This window comes from Pholis gunnellus, assembly GCF_910591455.1.
Source record: "Pholis gunnellus genome assembly, chromosome: 10".
Classification (NCBI taxonomy): domain Eukaryota; kingdom Metazoa; phylum Chordata; class Actinopteri; order Perciformes; family Pholidae; genus Pholis; species Pholis gunnellus.
Genome location: NC_136537.1, coordinates 19,652,259 through 19,678,836, shown reverse-complemented (window position 1 = coordinate 19,678,836; position 26,578 = coordinate 19,652,259). Strand labels below are relative to the sequence as shown.

The 26,578-nt window shown below is 41.8% G+C and overlaps 1 protein-coding gene across 1 annotated transcript in view; it reads left to right on the top strand.

Moving 5' to 3' along the window:
• The window catches only part of slit3 (slit homolog 3), a gene marked incomplete at its 5' end in the record, with an annotated part of 229,173 nt that overhangs the window by 186,678 nt on the left and 15,917 nt on the right, over positions 1–26,578 (top strand). Inside the window, 14 exons of the mRNA XM_079168049.1 lie at positions 1,405–1,568; positions 5,415–5,547; positions 7,412–7,480; positions 7,614–7,685; positions 9,217–9,288; positions 11,897–11,968; positions 12,056–12,138; positions 12,260–12,340; positions 13,809–13,933; positions 16,276–16,373; positions 20,240–20,379; positions 22,675–22,768; positions 23,789–23,926; positions 24,532–24,772. Coding sequence (XP_079024175.1) covers positions 1,405–1,568; positions 5,415–5,547; positions 7,412–7,480; positions 7,614–7,685; positions 9,217–9,288; positions 11,897–11,968; positions 12,056–12,138; positions 12,260–12,340; positions 13,809–13,933; positions 16,276–16,373; positions 20,240–20,379; positions 22,675–22,768; positions 23,789–23,926; positions 24,532–24,772 — 1,582 coding nt within the window. The remainder of the gene's footprint in view (positions 1–1,404; positions 1,569–5,414; positions 5,548–7,411; positions 7,481–7,613; positions 7,686–9,216; positions 9,289–11,896; positions 11,969–12,055; positions 12,139–12,259; positions 12,341–13,808; positions 13,934–16,275; positions 16,374–20,239; positions 20,380–22,674; positions 22,769–23,788; positions 23,927–24,531; positions 24,773–26,578) is intronic.

Below are 26,578 nucleotides of genomic sequence, written 5' to 3'. Positions count from 1 at the left end.
TGCTCAGTGGGGCTGCTGGTGATAATCACTACAAAAAATGAAACGATCTTCTATTTCCATCATCCCTGTCATTTCTCACTGTCATTCTTTCTTCCAGCTTCAGTTTTTCATTGGCCTTGCAGTAACACTTGATTGTGTATGCAACACCCGCCTGCTGTTTGGCGTGAAAAAAAGATGCATCGTTTTTATTTCTCGAGCTTCCCTTCTTAACACCTCCTCTGTTCATTTCCTTATCTTTCCTCTGGTTCCTCTCCTCTTCTCCCTCACTATTTCTAATATCAGTCTCCATTTATAGTGCATTGTTTCCCAATAGAGTTTACCCGTTTAATTAAAAGATTAACACATTGTTAAGGAAGGAAGGGATTTAGCACGGGTCTAGATGCCATACAGCGAGGGCAATTCATTACAAGGAAATGAGGAAATAACTCGTCCCTATCTGTAGCAGCACACCATTAATATTGTAGCACAAACAGCAACATTCAGGTTTATTAGTTCAGCAGACACCGTGAGAGGCAATACGCCACTTGCACATGTCTGGACACGATTTGGAGGCACACCATCATCATTAAAGAGATAGGTGTGAGTTGTTATACTGCTGAACATTTTATTACCTAAGTTTTCCTCTTATATTTTCAGTCAATCGGTGAACGATATATTCATATTGTTATACCACCAAATAAAATTGAACTGTATTAAATTTAAAGCAGCAATTAGCTGTGAAGAAAATATACTCACGCCCCGTCTAGCAGGTGCCGCCGATGCCTCCGAGGCCCCCATTGAGTATCAGCATAAATATTACATGAACAGTGTTACAAAAGCAACAAAATGCAATGAGGGGGGTGATCAAAAATGGATCAAATGTATGAATGCAACCTTTTCTCTTTTCTTTCTCTCTTTCACAATGTCTCACTCTGCCACCCTTTCCTTTCCTTTCCTCTCTTGTACTTTTCAAAATGAATAAAATTAGCTGATGACCTTTTCTTTTTGCCTCTCTTTTGTTCCCCTTCTCTCCATTTCACTCTGTCTTTCATTATTCAAGTGTATAGCTGAGACCAAAAAAGCTATCTATGTGGTTTGCAGTGTGTATACCATACAAATTGCTCTATTATCATTATTGGGAATGACTCATAATTAAGTAGGTGATGATCTCTCTATTTAGCCTTGTGTCCCTTTTTTGTTGTTTTTGTGAACCGCTGTCTTATTATGGGTCTCGTCTGTGTCTGCTCAGAACATTTATTCAGTGTGCATCATTTAGCTATTAACAATTCTTTATATTGTGGAAACATGTACTGTGTGTAATGTAACTATGATTGTGTACTTACATGTACATGAGGCTTCCAATACTGGTGACCCTGTTAAAAATGATTTCCCTCTCTCTCTCTCTCTCTCTGTCTCGTGTCATAGTAACCTCCTGTCCAACCCGTATGTGTGTGATTGTCATTTGGCCTGGCTGGGTCAGTGGCTGAAGAAGACCAGGGTGGTCAGTGGAAACCCTCGCTGTCAGAAGCCAGCCTTCCTGAAGGAGATCCCCATCCAGGATGTGGCCACACCAGACTTCACATGCGACGGTGAGCCAATCTCTCACTCTGCTTCTCTTTTTGGCTCCATCCACATGATTGGAAATAACAATGCTTACATGTGAAATATTGCTGAAAGAAGATTAACAATCAAAATTCTGTAGTGTACAACACTTGAAAATGTATAGGGGTTGGTCCACCAAGTTCCACGGGAGGTGCTGCTAGCATTAACAATTATACTGGAGTGTCAGAAAAACCAAGAAGGCCACAGCCTGAACCCTGAAAAAAAGAACACTTGTCACTCAGAAGCCATGTGTCCTGTTCAGATAAGAGCCAAGTGACAGAGTTACTGACGGCATTCTCCGTTTTCCAAAAAAAACATTTTGAAGTAAATTTTATCCAGGAAGGTTGTTTTATGCTTGGGGATAATGCACAGCAAGTCTTTTAATAAAGTATTTTTTCAATGATTTTGTGAGACATAAAGGTATGTAAAGGTAAAGGTAATGGTAAGGAAGGAAAGCAAGACTCTAATGAAATTGAGAAATTCCTGGACATGCCTGCTGCAGTGCAGCATCATATGGTGAAAGTTCAACAGAGAATACTATTTATATCATTACAACTGTATTACCCAGAGTGACTTACAATAAGTGCCCTAATTTCCCAAAGGAAGATCAATTGTTCTCAGGGCGAATTCACTGTTATATCAGTTAAATCGTGTCACATCCTCAGGTACGTCAAGTCTTTTTGTTTTACACTGGACTCAAATTAAATTCTTCAGTCTACACACACACGTACACATCCTTAGCAGGGTATTGTGAGGACAGAGGACAGCTACTGGCAAACAGCAGCCGTAGATGACATCAGCTTGTGGTTTCTACAGTGACGTTGTTGTTACCACAACGATGCCTGCCTATTGCAACTTAGGCCTTCGTATTGGCGCTAAGTTTGACGCCACAGACAAAGTGTGGTCTGGCTCTGCTGTCGATTACATCTTTGTTTCTTTTCCTCCCTTTTTTCTTTCTTAATGGCTTTACACTTTAAACTCTTTTCGATCTCCTCTTTTTCGATCTTCCCATCTCGTTCAGCCTCTCTCTTCCTCCTGAGTTCCTTAGAATTTATTACACTTTTCTAATTTCCTGTAGCTGTGCTGCAACCATTTACTGAAAATGAGTTTGGAAAGTAGTTAGCCTTCTTGGCCCAAGTAAGGAAACTGTGAGATGGTATCACATCTTAATATACATCCTTGCATCTTGCGCACACACACACACACACACATACACACACACACACACACACACACACACACACACACACACACATTTACCCCTCAAACTCACTCAGCTGCAGACACAGATTCAGATGACTGATACTGCACTCAAGCCTTTGTACTTCTGTCCTTGTGAGGACCTTACAATGGTTACATTAAATGTCTAATCTTAACTCTATGCTAATCCCTATTATAATACTTGAAAAGTACACTCAGTAGAGTGAAGATCTTTGCCAGGTGTGCCTTCCTCGCCCCTCCCAACAAAGAAGAGTTGAATCTCACTCGGTGATGAATGTAAAGATCACAAAATGGGGATTTATTCATCTTGTATCGTGCCTGGACTCAATCAACAGATGCTCCGAAAATGAGTGTTGATGCTTGTTTGTAACCTAGCTGATTGACGGAAATTACTCTCACTACTGAAACAGTTGTTGATCACATGCGACCCCTACTAGCCGGTTTAGAGGAATGAGGAGTCAATGATGGTAAAAAATAGTCATTCAAATAGTTTTTTCAAAAACTGTGAGTCTGTGCAACCACTAGAGATCCTTAAGCAAACAGTTATAAATGTGCAAAAAAGATATTAGGCTGATGGGGACAGACTGCATGCACACACACACGACCAGGCTTACACCTGGTGGAGATAATAGAACAACATCCAGAAAGTCATAGCAGTAAATGAATCCGTAAGAACTGAGGAGCAGCATTGTAGAAATAAACTACAAAACATAATTTGTGCAAAATGTTTATTGATCTTGAGATGAAAGATCTGGATCATCACCAACATCGAATTAATTGTCCTTTGGCTCAACGCCGGCGTGTCCTCAAAGGTTTGAGGACATCCTGCTGCCAGTCAGACAAACAACAGCACCCCAACAGGGGCGACATCACCTCCACACTCTGAAGGTGTAAATCTCAAACTGGTTCTCAAGTAATACAAGCGCGCACACACACACACACAGGACCAAGGTCCCCATGTCCGGTCTATTTATAGTTGAGTAAAATGACTGTTAAGTTGTAGCGAGGCAGCCGGGGGAAAGGTAAAGTTAATTGAATTTGTGTGGAGATATTTAGCGCACATTTAGATGTTAGTTCAATCAGCCAACTGTGGAGCGAGTCAGCCCACGGCTTCACCTCCCTGTGGACTCAGCAGCTACACACATACACTTGTACACACTTCTGCACACACGGGCATGTTTGCGCCCATTTGCTTGACATTTAGACATTAACACAATTAGAAAACAACCAAGTGAAGGAGGAAATGGCCATGGGACAGGGGAGATAGCTATTTAACAAACTAAATGTTCACCAAACTCATACCCTTCTACATTAGACGCAGGCATGTATATCATTGGAGCCCATGGCAGCATATTGGCAAACAGGCACAGCACAACCACACAACTAAGTATGAACATACAATAGCTGAGTGTAAACTTGGCCTCTTTCTTTCTCTCTACAGGCAGACAAGTATACACACACAAACTCAGATTGCAGTTGTGTTATGATTGGCTTAGTGTCCAGTCGTCATTATCCTTCATTATGGTTTTAACTCGGCTTGTTTGACATTTGTGACCGCAGTTCAAGTATTTACATGCTGCAGCTTTAAATTAAAGCTCTGTGCGTGTGTTTGTCTGTCAGTCAAGTGAATGGAGGGCGTTTTTAGCCAAGAACAAATCTGTAGTCTGTGATCCTTCTTATCTCTGAGTGTGAAACGATTATAATCGCTCAGATGTTTTTACTCCCTACCATATGTTTGTGTGCATGTGTGCGTGTTTGTGAAACATAGCTGCACAGCCAGAGCAGTCTTTATAACAGAACAACTGTTCAGTTTACCACAACCATTAAAAGACTCAGGCGAAAGGTGTCAATTCATGCCGAAAAGCAACAGTCTTAACATGGTTCCCCAATCATAAAAAGCAAAGTTTGTAGTAAAAAGTTTTTTATTCAGATAAATATGATCTCATGCAATTTTTGAAGGGTATTCTTATCTTGGTATGACACAGCTAAAAAAAGTCCCCTAGCGGGATTAATAAAGTACCGATCTATCTATCTATCTATCCATCTATCTATCTATCTATCTATGCAGGTAGCATAGCTACATGACTGCAGGGGACTTTTCAAACTTACTGCAGTCCAACGCATCAACATCTGGTCAGTGTTTCTCCAGCATGAGCTGAGGGAATTTAACAACACTGTGACCTGCAGGCAGGTCCTGAGCCATATGTTTAACCACACCGGTGTAGCTGTTTTTGGCTGCCTCTGGTCGTTTGAAATGGATTGTAAAGTACTCTTTAAAAGTGCTGAGTGCAGAGTTGATTAGAACTGACCAAGTACCACACTTACAGTTCAGTCTTTATCTCTATGCATCCCCCCCCCCCCCCCTCTCTCTCTCTCTCTCTCTCGGTTTCTCTCCCTTTGTTCTCCCTGTTCTCTCCCTCTTTTTTGACCTATCCTGTCTCAACCTCCTGTCCCTCGGTCAAACTCATTTCCTCCTTCCTTTTACCACCCACTGTTGCTCTTTTTATTTCTCTCACCTCTGTCCCTTTCTTTTAATTTGCCTGTCCTTCTCCGTTCTCCTTCTTTCTTTGTCTGATATCACACTCTGTGTCTCCCCCCCCCCTTCTCTCCAGGTGCTGAGGATAATGGTTGCCTTCCTTCATCTAGTTGTCCTGACGTCTGCACGTGCACAGACGGCGTGGTGCGATGCAGCAATAGAGGGCTGCGCTCTCTGCCCAAGGGCATTCCCAAGGACACCACGGAGCTGTGAGTCACGCATGCACTCACACAAAGACACGCACAAACTCAAACACAAGGATGCACACGTTCACTCTTGTTCAAATAAACAATACACGAAAGGCAATGAGAATGCCGGCAGACATGCGCATGCACTCAAACAGAAATGGGCATTGCTTACTCTCCACTAAAGTCACAACCACACACATAAATACACACAGTGCTGCAGTCCAATATTGATGCAGCAGTTTGCCCTCTGCTGCTTCAGGAACTAACACACCATTTAGTGAATACACACACAAACACACGCAAGCACACACACTTTGGTTTTTTTCGGTGTGACTTGATGGGTTTATAGTGAGTGTTGCAGGTACTTGTGTGTTTATGTGTTTGTTTGGATGTTAATGTCATAAATCTATGAAGCACTGCAGATATTTGAATCTATCTACAACACACAATCACATGCTGTTTAATACATTATATAGGCACACACAGAGAGAGACTGACAGAACAAATACAGACAGCTTAGAGGAGACATCTGAAAGTGTCATTGGGTTATTTTCCTTCAAATATTTCAAATATTATTCCGTTTCCAATTTTATAATGTTATAATGCCAAAGATACCAAGTAAAGAAAGCCACGGTCCACTTGTTAAATTCAAAAGCTTTGCCATAACTGTGATGGTCAAAGAGACACTGACAAAAGAAAATCAAAACAATTTAGTTAATCGTACTTTTCATTATGTATTTGCCTTTCTCTGTATAGCGCAGCTGCTACATTGTGTAACTTGTTTTGTCTTGTTAATTTTAAGCTTGTAGGAATCCATGTAATAAAGACAGAGACCAATATAGGAAATGTCTATAATGATAGTAATTGTTAGAAGTGATGCAGGATAAAACAAGAGTAGAACAATGTTAATCGAGATTAGGACATTTAGAAAAAAGTGGGAACACAATCTGTCGTAGGGGAGGTGAATAATTGCACACACATACACATAAAGAAACCCCTTTAGCTGTGAAATAGGTCTGCTCTGCGAGGTCAATAGCAGTGATTAGGTATTGATCAGGCTGAAGAAGACACTCCATCATACTGTCCACATGACCTACTTATGACCTGAGAGAGAGAGGAGTGGAGACCAACAGATCATAAAATGTGTGTTTGAGTGTGTATGTTTGTTAACATACTCACACACATACTCACAAACACAGAAGGATCAGGAGGTGGATATTGCATATCCGCAGTGGTTGGAATATGTGATTAAAGCTACATGTTAAACTGTTGTATTAGTGCCACGCTCCTCCTCCTCAGTCCGGCAAGTTCACATCCAAACACCTGTATTCTAGTCATCTTTTACCGTCTTAATCGGAGTGGGTGGGATAAATGGGATAAACTTTTGTTTCGAACTTTTGGCGAGTGCCACGCTCGATGTTTCCCCCTGCTTCCAATCTTTATGCTATGCTATGCTAAGCGAAGCTAAGCCAATCCGCCTCCTGGCTCTTGCTCAGCTCTCGCTCAGCGGTATAGATCTTCTCCTCATCTAACTCTGTTTATTTCTTACACTGTTTAATTTGTAGCTGATCACATTCACATAGCACACACCAGAACATCATAAATATTACATAAAAGACACTACACTTCTCTGGTAAATGTATATGTGCCGTATAAATGCATTTGAGGTTCTACACCTCATTCCTCTTCCCACCAACACTCAACCAAACGCAACTCACATCTGCCTTTCACGTCCTCCGTCTCCTGCATCCTTCAATGTGACAGAAGTTGCAAAAAAATCAAACCCTTTATGTGCTATATTGCCATTTTCTCACCCCCGTAGGCTTGTATTTGTGTATTGATATATGTAATACATTCCACATTAACTATGCACCTTTCCCTGCAGTTACCTGGAGGGTAATATGCTGGCATCTGTGCCCAAGGAGCTGACAGGCCTGAGGCAGCTGTCATTGGTGTAAGTACCCCTCACGTAACCTTGAACACACACATATCTGTGTGCAGACAGTTTGGAAACCCACCATGTTCAGTATGTTCTCTATGTGTATATGTTTCTGTGTGCATTCACTGTTTCCTTTGTATCTGCACAGGGACCTGAGCAACAACAGCATCAGCATCTTGGCCCCCTTCACCTTCAGCAACATGACTCAACTAGCCACACTGTGAGTTACCATGGCAAGGCCCACACCTAGTCATGAATACACACATCCCCACCCATGTGTTGATGGGTTGTGTGTGTGTGTAAGGTTAAAAACCACAAGATAAATCAGTGTTTTCTTCTCTTAACTTTGATTAATCGCCCTATCTTCTCTCCCCCCTCTTTCTTCATATTTTCCTGCTTTTTCTTCCGTCTCCCATTTCTCATCTGTATCTTTATATTTTACTCTCCTCATTTTTCCACTTCTGTCCTCCTTTTACCCCGAATATCACTTCACTGCTCCCCCTGTTTTCTTTTATTCTCTCACCTTCCTCTCCTCCATCTCATTTCAAGCTTCTCTTGTATATTCTTCTTGTATCGTCTTCCTCTTTCATGTCTTTGCGAACATGTGGCATGTTGCCTTTCTATCTTCTTATTCCTTTCAAAATTGTCCTTTCACTTCTCGGCTACTCACTCAATGAATCTGTTGAATTATAATCTTCTGTAGAGCCTTTTAAATTCCCCTCTCTTCAATACTTTACTGCCATTCTGTCATACATACAAATGTTCTTTATTATATTAAGTCTGTCTCTTTTGGCTTTTATTCTGTCATTTCTATTACATTGATTTTACATCAATTTAGGGGAGTTTGTGTGTCCAGGGAAAGTACATTTGCTCTTTTCCAGCAACGCCCAGTTTTTATATTTTAAAGAGGTGCACTCATTCACGCCTGGGAGCTGCCCAGTGCAACCACAGGCCTCTACTGTTAGCTCGCAGATAGCATCAGTGGAACACTTGCTGAGTTAAATGCCTTGCTCAAGCACACACTGCCAAGAGTTGAAGAGGTGGAAGCGAGTGTTTCTTTTTCCACATCAGATTTTCTTAAAGGCACAAGTAGAATTTTCCTAAAAAAACAATGTAGAGGCTCATACAAATAGAATTCCTCTGTCTCCCCAAAGACACCTTTAGGCTTTATGATGATCAGTAATTATGATTAGGCATTACTTCATAGCATCATGAGTCAAAACCTGTTTAGAGCCAATGTTCTAGGCTACTGCTGTCTTATGGATAATCATAAGCACTAGGATCGTTATATATTATTTAAAAAAATTGTAAAATCTTGAAATTCTGTCCTTAAATGTTTGTCTCCTTAACCTTTATTCATTACTCAACTAAATGTGTGGTTCATTAGTAGTTTTAAAAGAGAGAGAAAAGGAAATCCTGTGGTGTGGGAGCCTCATCTTTGCCCCTGTCCGTGTTTTTTTTTACCTCTTCCCGCTTTTTCTACTTCATTGGAAATATGACCTTCATGTTTATTTCCCTTTGTCTAACCTACAGTGGCTACAGGTTCCGTGTTAAGACCAAATCTGCTGTGTCATCTCTCCTGCCTTCCCTCTTCTTTATCCCTACATTATTTTCATGTAATCAACGATGTAGTCTTAAAGACTAAGATAACATAATTTGCACAAACAAGAAAACAACATTGTGTATGTAAAGCAGCATCCTGAGTCACAGAGTGCGTGTCGTGACTGTGTTCATGTCCTCTTGTCTTCCAGCATCCTGAGTTACAACCAGATTCGCTGCATCCCGGTCAATGCCTTCGACGGGCTCAAGTCACTTCGCCTGCTGTGAGTAGCAAGCTTCATCTTCAAGTGCCGCAGTGGATTCAATATTCAACACTCCGCTTTTCTAGTTATAGTGCTGAGCTAAATCAAAGTTTAATCACTCCCCAGGTTCCAGGCCGAGTGCCATGTTAAGACCCCGTCACAAAGCCACCCAATCATTTGTTGTTTCAGGGTATACTAAAAAGGATAAAAGTGACAATCTCTCATCTCCTCTTTAATACTCCCTCTCTATCTGCATGCTCTGGCCTCTCTCTCCCCTTGTCCCCCCCCCCCTCTCTCTCTCTCTCTCTCTCTCTCTCTCTCTCTCTCTCTTTCCACCCAATGTTGTATTTGATGAATCGACCTTCAGCCTCAGTTTCTCTCAGTCATCCATCTGGTTGTCCACCCTCTGTCTCGCAAACTCGCACGCGCACACGCACAATGTGAATATTTCTGTCTGACCATCCTCTCTCACACATGCTTGGTACACACACTTTCAGTACTACAATGACAGCAGTTACTGCCAAATAGCATTTTAATTTGCAAGGTAACAGTACACCTGTACATCACTGCAGCAAGGTGACAAGTTAAATCCCTGCAGATCAGAACACACAAGATTGTCAGCGGGTGTTAAATTGCTCTTTAAGATCATTTAGCATCTCTTAAAATGTCAGTTTACCCTAATGACAAGAAAAAGTATGCGTTATACAACTATCCGCCTTTGACATTTGCACCTCCGCTCTAATATGTGAATGAAATTTCTCTTTTGATGAAAAAATCAATAGCAGCATGCCTTTTACAAGATCATATTTTTAAACAATGAAGTGGTCACCGAAAACGCAAGACAGTTTGAAAAAGAGCGATTTCATTATTTTGCCTGTTGAACCACAACCTTGTTGTTTCTTAAGCTAGAGGCTCTCAAAAGTAAGACATTTTCCATCATCCCTGATGTTTTGTATCGCAGAGATGGTGCAAAATGTTGAGGCTGATAATCTTAACTTTCTAGTTTGTAGTATTATTGGCTCAAAATTAAAAAGGTAAAAATCTGTTAGTAGAATTTCACAACCAATACGAATACGTTAAATCTAATATTTTCAACGAACATGACATTTTTGATATTCTCTGTAGACATTTATTTCCCGAACTTTGGCCACCATTCACAAATCTTTCAATGATTTCTAAGAGGTCAGCTTTTTTCTGGCCTTCCTTCTGTATATCGACCGTATCTCTTATGAGAGCTTTCACCTTGCAGAACTTTTTGTTTCTTTCCTTTCTTCCTTTCATTGTAGTTGATGTTGCCGTGGGGGCTTATCCCTCCATGCCCCCGCATAGCAACTGGTTGCCAGGCAGCCATCACTGTCACTTCCTCATTACCCACAACCCCCTCTGGGCCAGCCTTACGCGGGGGCTGTTAGACCACCGCACATAGATACACATGTGTACACACACACACACACACACACACACCGTGATGCACACAAACACATAAAGTTGCACGGATACACGAGCACACTGACCCAAACATGCACACACTGAATTATGCACATAAAAACAAAATCTCACACACGCACACACACACACACACTTTTCTAATAGTGTTGGTTTGATAGCTGTCCCCTGCTACAGCCCTTCGCTCTAATGGAATGTGAACTTATATCCAGCAGGCAACACACTCAAATGGCGAGACACAAAGGACACACACACACACACACACACACACACACACACACACACACACTCTGCAGTCTGAGCCCTTGGAGACGAAAGTTTGTAACACACATACATCTACGCGCACAAACACGTGCAGCAAAACCCAAAGGCACAAAACAGAAATGCACATGCTCACACCGATACACATCACAGCCTGCAGTTTGTCCCTATGACACAAAGAGTTTTTCACACACACACACACACACACACACACACACACACACACACACAGGCGCCGTAGTCTGCCTGATGACCATATGAGACAGTTTATTTTCCATTCAGAGACCAGGACAAGCTTTATTGCCCGGCGATGAAAATAAGCTTTCTGTTTATTTTGTGTTATTCTTTCATAAATATTTTATTTATTTTCCATTATAGAAGGGGATGATGCTGTGTCTGCAGCTGAGGAACCACGAATAATTTAAATAATTTAGCATACAGCTAGTCCGGGTTGGTGTATTACTTTGGTGAAAAGCTGGTATTAGGCAGCTTGGCTGTCGGTTCCACTTACTTCTGATATGATGGATATACGGCAGTGTGTTTGTTTAGGTATTCATTGTAAAGAGAGCCATGAGTGCTGTCTTCTATGAGTTAGCCTTAAAAACAGCTTCTCCATCTGAAGATCAGTTAGTTAATACTAGCAGCTGTGTGAATATAAGTACAGTAGCCGTAGAGGTAACAGTGGCAGCATTAGATATAGTGTAAGTACATAAACTAGTAGCACCCTGAGCTGAAGTCAAAGGTCAAATTCACATTCTTCTCTTTGCTGCAGAAAATGTGATTATAAAGAATACATAATCAAATTACTCCACCACAAATTAAAGTTAACAACAGGTGAAAAGTGACCTCTTGAATTTGTAACAAGATTGGTTTTGTGTTTAATATTCACGTACGCCTCTTTCTTTCTCTCTCTCTCCTCCAGCACTCTCCATGGCAATGACCTTTCAACCATACCAGAAGGAGCTTTCAACCACCTCACCGCTCTCTCCCACCTGTAAGTGCAGCCCCATGTATCTGTTTGTGTGTATAAGTGTCTTGGATGCAAGCGCGGTGGTTTACACTTTTAATTGTGTGTGTCTAGGGCCCTTGGTGCCAACCCCCTCTTCTGTAACTGTGACCTGCGCTGGCTCTCTCAGTGGGTCAAGGCTGGCTTCAAAGAGCCTGGTAAGACTGAAAAACACCATCAAGAGTTAGAATATCTGTAATTAAAATATGACATGTTGTCTTCTGTCATGTGCAGCTCATATTGCCTATATGTGATGTTGATTTGAGTGTGTTTTTGTAGGCATTGCTCGTTGCACTGGGCCTCCTGATATGGCCGACAGGCTACTGCTCACCACACCACTCAACAGATTTCAGTGTAAAGGTAAATAGTGTCCTCGACAGCATGTCCTATTGTTTGTCCATGCATGCTGGTTTTAGCACCGGATTCTTTCCTGGATTCAATCAGATTAGTGCACAAAAAGGTGGAAAAATCTCAGGGAGTGAATCATTTCTGTGTTATGACTCTTTCAACAGTAACTGAATAGTTGTGTATTCCATCTCAGTCACATTATCTTACCAAAGTCCTGACTTTTAAGAAGTTTGACCCCTTCACTTGTTTAGATTGTTGAAGTATTTCATTCTTGACCTTGTAGTCTTCCAGTGGAAGATCCAGACCAGTGAAAGTAAATCTGTGTAATTTACTTTCCTTCCACTGGTCTGGGTTTTGTCTGCTGGCTAATAGAGGACTTTAATCCGGTCTCAGGGCGGGTTTCAGTGTTTTAGGTGGGCTGCCAATGCTTTGATATTTACATGACTATGTGCATAGCAGACGAGTGTCTAGCACAGTTGCCTAACACCATGAAGGATTTGGCGTAGTCCAAAATCATGCAGATTATGAAAATCACAAACTGTGAACTGCTCATTGGTCTCGAAATGAGTGTTAGCCTTGTAGTCGAGTGAGCTGTCCAGGGTTCACCCCAATGCTCACCCAATGCATGCTGGGATTGGCTCCAACAGTATGGAAGAAATTAAACGTCTGGTGTTTATGTCAGGAACTTCTTTGTAGCTTTTCCACTTTTTCTGAGCACATTGATGAAATTGTTTCTCTGTAAACAAGTGAAGTTTATTGAGATATTGAATGCACTTCAGCTAAGATTAGGGGAGGAATGCTTTAAAGCCATATTGATTCACCTGTTTGTGTAAATACAGCATATAAATACATATAAACATGGTAGCATATTGTACGGTTGAATCATGCCATGAATCATGAAGGACCAAAAACTCCATCCCCTCAGTTGTATTTCAGTGGTACAGAACAGACTACAGGAGCAGCAGACCTCTAACATACCTGCCCCAGGGCTCCCTGCTCTCAGACCAGAGGGAAAGAGAATTTATAACTGGACTTTTTTTAAACAGAGGGAAAAATACATCTTGACCGCCATGGCCCTGCATGTACAAATAAACTGTAACACAGAGACACGTCTGCTAGAAGAATTGTTGGTGTAGGTTTTTTCCATAAGAAAGTACAAAGTGGACTGTGACTCAGGTGCTGAGATCACTCTCTTGTTGAGGTATAGAGAGGCCTCATATCATCACCCTAAATCAAATACTCTCTTCCTCCTCTTCCTCGAGGAAATAAAATCACTTGTATTGCTCTCCTAAGCTCTTACTTGTCGTATCCTGTAAGGCCTTTTCTTAGCACACCATCCATTAAATATAGTCTGTGGCAGAGCCTTTTAGCACAATATAACTAAATATGTCTCTCTTTGTCTTTGACGCTTTCCTTATCTTCATCCCTCTTTTGCCCCCTTCCTTTTTCTAATCTCATCTGCTTCTGTTATCTGTCTAAGGTCCACTAGAGATCAGCCTGATGTCAAAGTGTGCCCCTTGCCTGGCAGCACCCTGCCAAAACAATGGTACCTGTGTGTCCGATACGACTGGATCCTACCACTGCAGCTGTCCATATGGATTCAAGGTGAGACACTTGAAAGAGACCCTTTTTTACGTGGAAGGGGGTGACCGGAGGGGAAGCCAGTTTTTCTTCATCTCAAAAGCCCTGCAGTTAACTAACTATGAAATATACCACAGTGAAATTCCAGAGCACCAAACGATATGTTTTCTATATTTATTTATTTCTCTGCTATGGTCCCGTGTCAATTGATGCTGTCTCGTTTGTTCATTTATTGCTGTGGTAAGTCTTGTTCAACACCTCTACCATCCGCTATAAAATGTTGGAGACGTTTCTCATCAAGAGTGTAAATATAGTTTAGCAGGTGTGGAAGCAGAACAAATCCATCCTTGAACCTTGATAACGTTAGTGCCATGTTCTTTCTCCTGATCCCTAATACCAGCTCCCTACACTGTCACACAAATAACCATTATTTGGTGGCTCCTCTGTGTTCTGAAGCTTGTGAATTGTAGAATTCAGGCGGCAGCTAAAGGTGTTGCTTTTGCTGACCGATTCACACTTGGCTGCGTGACTGAAAGGTATCCGAGATGGATAGCCGTGCTGCATAAGCCTGTGGTATTAGCAGTATTATCAGGCTTAGCTTCGGCCTTGCATGCATAATGTACCTACCGATTCATCAATAGAGGAATGATGACTGCAGCTGGCTGCACTGGGAGGTATTGACTGATCAAAAGACGAAGGGTGTAATAATTGTCAAGACTCCTGCGTTAGGAAAGACATGCAAATCTACTCACGAGGGGGCGATTTGCATTTAATATATGTGAGTGTCTGCATGTGTGTGTGGATTACCTACCAGATTGTCTGCATGTGTGTGTAGAGATCAGTGGGTTCAAGCCTGTGTGTGTGTGTGTGTGTGTGTGTTTAAAGATACACTTATCGTCTCATGTGTACACACACACCTCATAACCTTTGGGCTTTTACAGGAGGACAAAGCCTTAGTCTCGCTTTTAATTAAAACATCACATGCCAAGGTCACAGACTGGGAAACACTGTTGGGTGTATGTGCGTGTGCGTGTGCGTGTGCCTGCGCATGTGCATGACTGGGTGTATTTTTTCCTTTCTGTGTCCACTGGGACAACGTTAATTAAAATGTGTTTGAGGAATCAAAGAAGGAGCAGCAGAGAACAAAAGAGGGAGAGAAAGAGAGAGAAAGAGAGGGAGAAGTGAGATAAACTGCTTCTACTACAGAAGAGAGTGACAGAGGTGGATTTATGAGAAAAGAGAAATTGGAAAGGGTTAAATGGTGAGAGAGAAAACATCTGACAGAGAGGGATAGTTAGCAAGAGAGAGTGAATAAAGATCAACAGTAAATAAAAAAAAAACAGAAGAGGAAATAATTAAGATGGATGGAGAAGGAAAGCAAGAATACACGTCCTGTTCTCTGCTTTGATCAGAGGAAGTGGGTGTGTTGGCGGCCAAAGGTTTGGTGGTTTGAAATTAAAACTATAGCCACAGGGCTCCATGTGGAGAGAGAGAGTGTGTGTGTTTGTGTGTGTGTGTGTGTGTGTGTGTGTGTGTGTAGAACTCTGATACGTGATACAGTTCCTAGTGAAAGCTGTTTATTTAGAAAACAGGTGTGAGGTGAGAAGAGTAATGAATCAAGGCAGTAGGCTGCATCATGCATATATAGTACATACACATGTATAAGCTGATTACTGGGATTGTGTGTAACTTGAGGGAGAAAGAAAAAGAACAAAATAAGCTCATTGGGAAAGTTGAGCAGTTGCTTAGGAAATTGCTATATTTTAGATTAACCAATGATAATACATTTATTCAACCCTCTATCTTTCTGCAGGCTATATTCTTTCACCACAACTAGAATATTATAAAGTCTGTGGTCCCACAGCAGGAAATTGGTATTTTATTACAAGGGCAAAAACTAAAGAGCAACTGTCTGGCCTACCAGACACATACACTGTGTATACATATACAGTATATACATGTATAGGATTACCTTCTCAAGATCCACCGCCCACGGCACAAACAACTGACAGGAGTTATCCCATCATAGTCACAAAAATATAATCCCTCAACAGCTTCCCACCTCGTGAACACGGATTGGGAATCAAACCCATGTCTCTGGTAGGCGAGTGCTTTTATCGCCGCATCACCACGATGTGTTTCCCACCATCAGCTTGTGGCTCATTAGCTTCCCTTTTTGTTGTTTGTCTGTGGAAACGGTGATGACGTCAGAGAGGGTGAACCAGAGGGGGGAATGATCTATTTATTATATAGTGAAGTGAACACTTCCAGAACTGTCCTTCTGTATGAGTAATGAAATAATCTCTAGAAGGAAAAAAATCCAATGTTCAATTATTGACTTCTTTTTGCCCTGTCCTCTCCTCCAGGGTCAAAACTGTGAAATACCCATCAACGCCTGCATTAGTTTTCCCTGCTCGAATGGAGGAACCTGCCACATTCAGCCCGGCCGTGAAGACCACTTCAGGTACAGATCTGTTGTTCACTAATGTGGCTTATCCAAAACTGGTAGTTTTAAACACTCAAAAGGATTGCGCGTGTGTGTAGGTGTGTGTGTATGTGTACGTGTGTTAATGCCTGTGTGTCTGCCTGTTTCTTACTGTATTTCAAAACCGCATATTTTAGTTTTTATACATGTAAGTTATTTACAGTTTTAAAACAGGAAGAGTGATTTCAAAGGAGTCCTTCGGGAATCCATTTATGCTGGAGGTCAAATCTTATTGCCCTTTCTACCTTTTCTCTATTAGTGGAGACAGTTTAAAAACTTCACCTTATATTCTCATCTGAAGTGAAAATAGACTTTACTCGGCCCCCAGAAATATAAACAACATGATTAGAGTGGACAGTCTTCACTGGACAATGCATTATCCGAGATAACAACTGACTTCCTTATGATGTGTTTTCCTGCCTGTGTGGGTGTGTGTGTGTGTGTGGGTGTGTGTGTGTGTGTGTGTGTGTGTGTGTGTGTGTCGTGGAGTGGGGGAGTTAGACAGGAAGAGAGGGGACTTTTCAGAGGAGGAACACCCGTTTGGGCTGCTCATTAAATCCTTGTGCCCTCTCTGACCTCCTCACTCGCTTAGAGGGATGTTTTAAACTTCTGTCCGTGTCCTCATCAGAGTCTCTCAACTGATTCTGCATTAATCTGTCGGCTCTCTGTTCCCATAATGTACACTTGCGTTATTTATTTTGTGGTATAATAACATAATATATGCTTGATGGAGACTCATTTCTAAGCTGTGGTTTCAATGTCAATATTTGAGAACGAACAAGGAGAAGGGAAATCTGTTGATATGAGCATTTATTTAAACAAAAGCATGGGCACACCAGTGTGAATGTTGAATCTGTGTGTTTTGTGTTTCCGTTCTATACCATGCAAAGTCAATTTATAGAGATTACTCCTACTACTATTGCTAGCTTTGCTAGTTTTGTCCCTTCACACAAGTTCATAATGCAATCTGTAGTGCAAACAACACAGAAGTATCAAACTGCTCTATTCTGACTGAATAAATGCACATTTAACTACCTAGAAAATATGTTTTATGAACTGGAGGGAAATAAATCCCCCCCTTAAAATCCTCAGTTAACAATTTAAAAATGTCCAAAAATGCTGTTAAAGATTTTACGCTAATGTACAACAAAAGCACAAGCCCACAGTCCATAATGTGCCTCTTCATTCATCTATATTTATTCGAGGAAAGCGTACCACACTTGCTCGCTTCTTTCCAGTAACCCCTGTTTCACATTCACACAGTTTCACACATTCACACCTGGGAGCTGCCCAACACAAGCACAGTTTGACTCCTGGCTGCAGAGCAGCTCCACTGGAGACGCCGGGGGTCAAGATCCTCTCAGTGGCAGCTGTTGAGGGAGTGGAGAGCCGAGCTGATACAGGATCTCAAACTTGCTCTTCGCACTTCGGCTTAATTTGAACATAGTGCCAGGAGACAAAATAAAACTCAACCAAGGGGACCACAAACCAAAAGTAATCAAAATTTTAGAAATGGGATGAATTTAAAAAAGACTGTAAATAGTATGACATTTTTTATTCGGTGCATTTTTAACAAAACAGCCTTTTTGCCATTTAATTGAACCAAACCACATGAAATTGTACACGCTTTAAAACTCTTTGAAGGGCCAAGAAGGCAGCATTAGAGGTGAAATTGCTTCAATTGAATAAAACATATTAAAATACTGTAAATTGTGCAAATGAATACTATAACTGCGCATACACTCTTACACTCGTGTGTGCAATGCACGAGGACCCGTGTCCCTGGCAAGGTCATCAGTGTCTCTCCAAAAAAAGCCCAGACTCATGACAAACAGCCTCTTTGATTGAAACAATTGTCATGAATATCAGATACCAGATTTGTCTGTTCCTTAACAAGGCCCTTGTCCTTTGTGAAGCTTTGATGGGCGTCTGGCCTTTAACGTCCTGCGTGGTAATGCTATTAGGGGTCTCTTTACCCTTTACAGATCTTCTCCTAATGTTAATACCAACACAGGTAGAAACATGCCCTCTGAGACACACAGAGAGAACGAGAGAGAGACCCTTTGACATTTTAACATGTTATACAATCAGTTGGGAACATTCAGTAAGTCCAATTAGCCTCTGCTCTTAGCGGGGGCCCATGTGTCAACCTATTTCCTTAAAATGTCAAGACTGGGATTTGATTGGTGGAACAGTGCTTTCTGACACTGTCAGTCTTTGCAAACTTCTTCTCATTTGTATTTCTTATCATTTGTTTCTCATGGGAAACGTAATGTCTTTGTTTTCTTTCTTTCTTACCCTTGCAATATTTGATTATTCCTGTGCAACCCTTTATTGTTTTCTTCATTCCTTTCCTGTTGAAGCTGACTATGCAGACAAATGACCACTTATTAATGTAACAACTTTACCAATTAAGCCAATCAGAAATCAAACCACTCCCAAAGACAATATTTTATTCGTGCCACAAGGGTATGACGTCTCAACTACAATGATTTCTACGTGCCTCTTATTGGCAGGTTTGTGTTTGAGACCGGTGTGCTTTGTGTTAATGAAATTGACAATTGATGTATGGAAAGGTTTTCCATTTTCATTGCCCCAGCTAGCTGTTAGCAGCTTTTAGCTCTACTGGCCAACACATATAAATATCTAGTTTATAGATAGATTTTGTGTGATTTTGGACTTTATTTTGGCAAGTAATATGATGTTTTGTGTCTGCTGGATGTGTAACGAGGCGACGGGATGCTAACATGTTAGCCATAACAACTCATGTTGGCATTATTTGATTTAGACCCCTTCTGCCCCGCCGAGGTGCAAAATTGTTCAACGCAGCTTTAAATGTAGATTTCTGAAAGCAGCAGACAGACGTGGTGGGGTAACCAACTATCCTCCATGTGTGGGAAGAGCGAGTGAGTGAGATGAGTGTTAGTGTGAGAAAAAGGCAGCAGAGTCAGATTTGAAAAGTCAGATTGAGATTGAAACAAAAACAATCAAAGAATATGAAAAGTTTTAACAGGTGCGAGGGAGCAGAAAGGACAGAGGATAAAATGTATTTTAAGTGTTTCTATGTGTGTGTGTGTGTGTGTGTGTGTGTGTGTGTGTGTGTGTGTGTGTGTGTGTGTGTGTGTGTGAGGGGGGTAGTGTGTGTTTTTGAGTGTGTGTGATCTATAATAAGGAGTTAACCCGGCTGAGATAAGAAGGGTGGGAGAGAGATCAAGGGCTCGAGAGAAGAGAGGGTGAAATGCATCTAAAGATTCGGGGGGAGGAAGATGAATGGAGGGCAGGAGGAGGCTTTGATAATTATTTTAAAGTTGCCCATGTGTTGACTGTAGTTTATATCAGCATGTTTCTTTCTCAGCTCTGGGGTGGGTTGGTTTTGAGGTTTTTTGTTCTAGATGCTCGAGAAACTTTGTCTTCTGGTGTTCAGTAATGAAACATCCCCCAACAACAAAGATGGAGATGACATGAATCAAAGGGCTGCGTTCAAAGGAGCTGACTGCTTTTCTCTACGTTTTAGCGCAGAGGAAGACACAGAGGTTTCGTGTGATGCATTAATAGTTAAAAATTTGAACAGCAATGTTAAAATTGCATTTCTGCTATAAAATGAGGCATGAAATAGTGTCTCTTGTTGGACTGCTGAATATAGATATGCCGTGGCTCCAGTGGTGTGTAAGAACCAGCACAGGAAGGAAGAAAACCCAAAGATCAAATTGTTTTCTTTAAAGCTCTTATTGAAGAATTTAAGGGGAAGTGGGGTTGAGCAGCTGATTGATTTGATCTCAACTTGTGCAGAGTGTGTGCTCAGAACTGGCCCGGTCCCCATCTTATAATGCACATTGTGTGTGTAGCTGTGTGTGTCCGCCAGGTTTTGAGGGCCCACGTTGTGAGATAAACCCAGACGACTGTGAAGACAACGACTGCGAGAACAATTCCACCTGCATCGACGGAGTCAACAACTACACCTGCGTGTGTCCACCCAACTACACAGGTATACACACACACACACACACACACACACACACACACACGTCTATTTCTACTCTCAGATGGTCCTGAAATCATCAGTCTTTGCTCCCCGAGAGGCTGGGAGGGCCACCAAGTCCCTCCACTATTGCACACACACACACACACATACTAAATCATATTTTCCACTTTACTGGATGGTAAGTTAGTAAAGGACAGGCTGTCCGCAGTGACCTGAAACTGCTCCTACAGGAGGTTTAAGAGCAATCACACAGGAAAGAAAGAGAGGGGGGGGGGGGGGGGGGGGGTGCTAGAAGGAAAGGGGAAGATAAACATAGCAAGGGAAAGGGGTAAAAAATGGCAGAGAGAGAGAGCGAGAGAGAGAGAACTGTGTTGGTGCAGCAAGTTGAACTGCTGACTGGGAAGTTAAGTTTTTATATCTGTGACAGTGTCCTCTAAAACACACAGCTGGTCCCCTTTGACACTGGATCTCAGTCAATATATACACACACTCACCCGCACACGCACTATGTCATTATCGTTGTTGGCATAGAGCAGCCTCTCACACTGCCAGCCACCTTACCACATACAGCTGTTACACACACACACACACACACACAGCTGGTTCCTTTGGCTCTGAAGCCTCCGCTCAGCTCAGTGAACCGAGGCGTAATCATCAGGTGTCACATTAAGAGGACAGTCCTTCGCTAGTCGCTCAGCTTTCTCCAAACTCAGCAACCAGGACTGTCACGTCAGATTTGCACCGGTGGGGGAAAAAAAGCAAGATTTAAGGTCACAAGACCTTTTAAACAGCAGATACAAAGTTTCAATTCAAAAAGAGAAAGCCACGGTTTTAAGTAAAAGAATTGGACATGAGAAGGAATGTGCTGCATTCTGTCTTGTAGATTATAAAGTTTGATATTTCCTGAAGTTGGAAATGGTCAGGAGGTCACCAAGACCATTAGGGTTCATTCTCTGGAGACTATGCAAAAATGAAAAGTACGTTAGGGTTTGAAATTCTTGAATTGAGGCGAATTGATTGTGAAGGGGGCAAAATGACTTGATACACAAAAGAAAAAAGAGTCAATAAATCCATCAGGAATCAACCTCCTGACCATAAATATCCGTATTACATAGTCTGGCCAGAAGATTTGTTCAGGGCCAAACATTCCAGTCATCCATAGCCCCTTCATTTCAAATATTATGGTTCAGTTTTCCAATGCTGGAGACTCACTAGCCCTTAAAATAAATGATAACCAATGTTATTTAAAGCTATGAGGGTCAATATTTCAGCAACATGTTGTGTTTTACCCCCGACATTAATTAATATGCTTATAAAATTGGGACAAAACTTACTTAAATGTGTTCAGGTTAGCACTTGAGCATAATTTAATCACTCTCATAACAATTTGGAGGTTAAAAATTTGATACTTTTGTGTGAAAGAAAAGAAAGACTGGTAATCTACTGTGTTGCTTTATGGCAAAAGCAGCACGGATCTTCCAACACACACAGTAGTAAAAAAACAAAGGCCAGTAGCTAAATCACTCTCAGCATGTTTATCGCCATCAGTCACCACCTCACCGATGGTCTCATATGTATATGATACTCATACTAAGCTATCACAGCTAATTTCACGTTGATAAATTAATGTTGGCATCTTTAACCGAGTCTCCAAAATGTTAAATAGCGTGTCCAGGTGGCACAGAGTGTAGATTTAAAATTACTCTTTGTCTTAATTTGCTGAAGCTTAAAGAATTTCAGATGTCTTTCCCAGCAGTCGCCGGAGTGTCCCGTCACTCGGCACAACGTGCGTCTAGAAGTGACCCGAGAAAAGAGTGGTGGAGACAGACAGGGCGGGAGCGAGGCGGCGGGATTAGATTAAAGCAGGCAGAGAACGATGGAAATGTGCTTGACCTTTCTCAGTCCCCTCTTCCTTCATATGACCAATTGCAGCTCCTGCTTTAACGCACACTGTTAACCTCACTCACCCTTTGAGCGCGTGTGTGTGTGTGTGTGTGAGTACATCTGCAGAGTAGTTGCTGTTCCACAGCCTATTAACCCCCCTCTCCATCAGCTCTGAGAAAAAGCTGATAATGCTGTTCCCTGTGTCTGCATGAAGTCTTCCACTGCACATTATCTGAGGCCTTGAACAAGATAGACACATACATAATCTTTTTCCACCCCTTGTTATTCTCTCTTTTCCACTGTCATTTGAGAATGGCCCTCTCCTCCCGTCTCTTTTCTTCCTCCATGTCAAGTCTTTCTCTCGCTCTTCTCCCTTTACTGTAATAAATATTTACGTTCTCTCTTTGTCACCAGGTGACCTGTGTGACGAGGTGGTTGAACCTTGCCTCCATGGTTTCGACCCCTGTCAGCACGACTCAAAGTGTGTCCACGTCGGCCGCACTTACAGGTGAGTGACAGCGTCGCAGGAGGTCAGCACTTACAGGGGTCAGAGGTCACATCACAGAAAGCGACAACAAAGTGACAGGAGAAGCGGGGGTTTAAAATGTTTAAAAAGCTGAATATTTCGTGAGACGAGGAGAATCTGAGCGGTCATAGCTGCCCCGGGACATCAGCCCTTAGACATCAGCCCTTAGACAAATACAGGGAATAGAGGGAACACATGACAACACTTAGTTAGTTTATTGGAGGGTTGTTAAACAACTCTTACACAAATACATGCAATCCTTGCACTAATATTAGCATACAATTGGCTGACATTTGTGTACTTTGTAGCAACACATCGCCATCCTTTGCCAGTATTTTTGCCCTTACTACTTATTACTTTTCTGTTGTGTAAACTGTGTGCCTCCAACTTTGTAGATGTTTTAACCTTTAGATGTATTCTCTAACCTTTCAGCTGAACATAGCTTTTCATAAACCATAGAAATAAACTCTTAAATGTTTTGTCATGAAACTTAAACTAAAACTATCTTGGAAAGTTTAGATATTTGCTGAGGTTACATCATTATGTTTCTTGGGCCATGGAGTACACTTTAACTACAATTTATACAGCCCACTCAAGTATGCTTTATATAACAACTCTGTTTTTACACATTTAATAATTTTGCCATTTAGCTAATTCTCCAATTAATTGAGATCTACATTTGTTTTGCTTTTTATTTAACTCAAGCAGCTTCTAGAGCCAGAGAAGAGTTTTTATATGACTTTATAACTTTACAACTTCTTGTCTAATTCATTCAATCATTCACATGTTTAAAATTTTACTTATCCAAAAGGAATTTGGTCCGACAGTGAGTGGTAAACATGTTGTTTCTAAAGACACAGGCTGTGAATAGAACTGTACCGTACTCTTTCTACAGTAAAGCATCTGTAATCATGAGGCAAAGCCCGTTGCCCCCCCCCCCCCCCCCCCCCCCCACACACACACACACACAGTAATCCCATCCATATTTCCATGTCGCTTTAGGTGCGAGTGTTTACCGGGCTATGTGGGCCAACACTGTGAGCAGGACTATAATGACTGCCTGGAGAATAAGTGTCAACACGGAGCGGAGTGTGTGGACGCTGTCAACGGCTATACCTGCGTCTGTAAAGAGGGTTTCAGGTGAGAGTCGTGGAAAAAACGCACCATGAGCGCGGCAAATGGCTCGAACAGACACAAACACGGTTACACACCGCAGGGCCAGACTGGGAGGAGACACAGATGGAGCTCCATAATCAGACACTTGACTGTCTTGACCCACTGTGAGCATGTGTGTGTGTGTGTGTGTGTGTGTGCATGTGTGTGTGTGAGTGTGTGCAGCAGATGCAGCTCCATGTGGTTAATTATACCAGACAGAAACAAATTCATCACAAGGGAGAGAGAGAGAGAGAGGAAGTTCGGTATGCAGGAAACAAATAGATAAAGCAGACAGACAGCAGCGTAAAGGCAGATCCTCTATCGGCAAAAGAAGAGTTTCAAAGATGCAACAAGATGCAGTAGAAAACAATTATCTACACAGAATCTGTTTGCCGTGTCATGCTGATAAAAGATGTCCACTTCCTTCAGGAATATTACCGATACAGCTTCACTGATGTAATCTCCAAATGTAATTCAAAATACAGAGCGAGAACTAAACAAGTTGTGTCATGGGATACGGACACAGCAAATCACCTCATTAAAGCTCTATGAATAAGTTATCTTCTGTGTAATCCACTCTTCTCTCTCAGCGGGCTGTTCTGTGAGAACCCTCCGCCAATGATCTTGCTGCAGACCAGCCCCTGCGACCAATCGGACTGCCAGAACGGCGCCCAGTGCCTGGTGGTTGCCGGGGAGCCCGTCTGCCGCTGCATGCCCGGTTTCTACGGCAACAAATGTGACAAGATGGCCACTGTTCACTTCCTGGGTCGGGATGGATACGTGGAGCTGCCAGGCGCGAAGCTCCGTCCCACGGCGCATATTTCATTACAGGTAACGTTACGACCGAAAGAGTTTTGGTTCTGTAAAAATCACGCAGTCATGCAGGTATTTATATAGAAAATGTCCTGTTTTGAATTAAACTACAAATGTATTGAAATGTTTCCTGCTTTAGAACTACAAAAGCCATATTCTGCTGCACTACATGGAAAACATTTATGGGCTGCTTAAAATAGAGCTGCGAGCCGCTCAAATCAAACCTATAGAGTTGCACGAGTTAGTGCCGACGAAGCAAAGCAAACATCTGCTACACCCTCTGTTTCCATGCACACACACACACACACACACACTCATTCACACAGACCATACATTTTGGACACCTGAGACACATATCCTAATAGAGAAATATTTTGGAAATCCTCCTTTTTGGGAATGAGAGTGTAAGTGAGCGAAAGAGAAACAAGAAAAGGAGGGCAGTCTAATTGATATTTACCACCTGTTTGGACCTGTGTGTGTGTGTGTGTGTGTGTCCTTCTGCGTTCCTGCCAGGAGATTTCTATCTAAGTGCCAAGGCTGTTAAAACTCTACCAAGAGGCCCTGACTGATGCAGGAGAGAGAAATGAAAAAAAGAATGAAAGGGCCACAGCACTTCATAAATCACTCCATGTTTTGTTTTTTCTTCAACACTTTTTCTCTTTTCTTTCCGTCTGCAGACCAGTTTTCTATATCTGACTCTCTTCTTCCATCCCCCCTCTCTCTCCTCTGTTCTCTACATTTCTCCCTCCTTTTCTCTCTTTGCTCTGCCTCGATCTCGTCTTTTTTTTCCTTCCCAGCAGCTTGTTAGCAGGTGTTGACTTGGCTATGCTCCATTGAAGCCAGAGTGTTAAGTGCTTGGCCCCTTGGCCCCATTTCCACTCGCTAGTTAGTTAACGCTTAGCGGCGCATGCGAGCGAGTGTGACATGTCAAGTGCGTCTGCGTGGGAGGGAGGCGAGTGACATCGTTTAGGGACGTGTGTGGTGGAATTTACATTTTCTCCTCATTTTCACGCAGTTCTTTAGCGGTTTGATGGTGTAACATACCACCTTGAGTTAAAAGTGTATCATTCATTTACTATAAAAAAACTTGGTTGCATGTTTGTGCTTTGCTAGGACTGAGAAGCTGTATACATTTTACAACAGGGAAGTGGAACACAGTAGTACCAAAAACATTGCACCACATGTTCAAGCTTTTAAAAGCAAGCTGAAAATGTTATAAAGGCAAAAAAAAAATGTAACCATGAAAAAGTATACCAGCAAAGCAAGAAGGAAGGTGAAGAAGCGGAATGGTTTGCAGCAGCTGAGAACATAATTACTTTTAATTAGCGCATTTATGTTCAATTATGTCCTTAATAGCTGAATTCATATGAATTACTTTTACTTGGATGATGTAATGCATGAACTAAAGCTATGCTTAGCTCAGGCTGCAATGTAATGCAATGCACGTGAGGCTTAACCTGGCTTTTGCTTTTATTAACTAGTTGTGGATTTGTTTTGGGTTTCCTCTTAAAAAGTGGGAATCTGTAGTGAAACCATAATTCTTCCAAATTAGACAATTCAAATAAAACCGATTCTGTACATTGCCAATCCTATTTGTATTCGTCTAATGTCACAACCAATGTTAGATGATTCTTGTCCGCTGTGTTGCCACAGTTAAGTCGGCAATGTCCTCGATGAATGATATAGAGCAGATGTTTTCAAAGTGGGTCCAAACTGTTTCAGGGGAGGCTCAGTGACTGGCAGTGAAAGAATATTACAATAGTTATTACATTAGTTTTTAAAGGAAAATCACATAGAAAACACTCTAATTGTGTGTGTGATTTG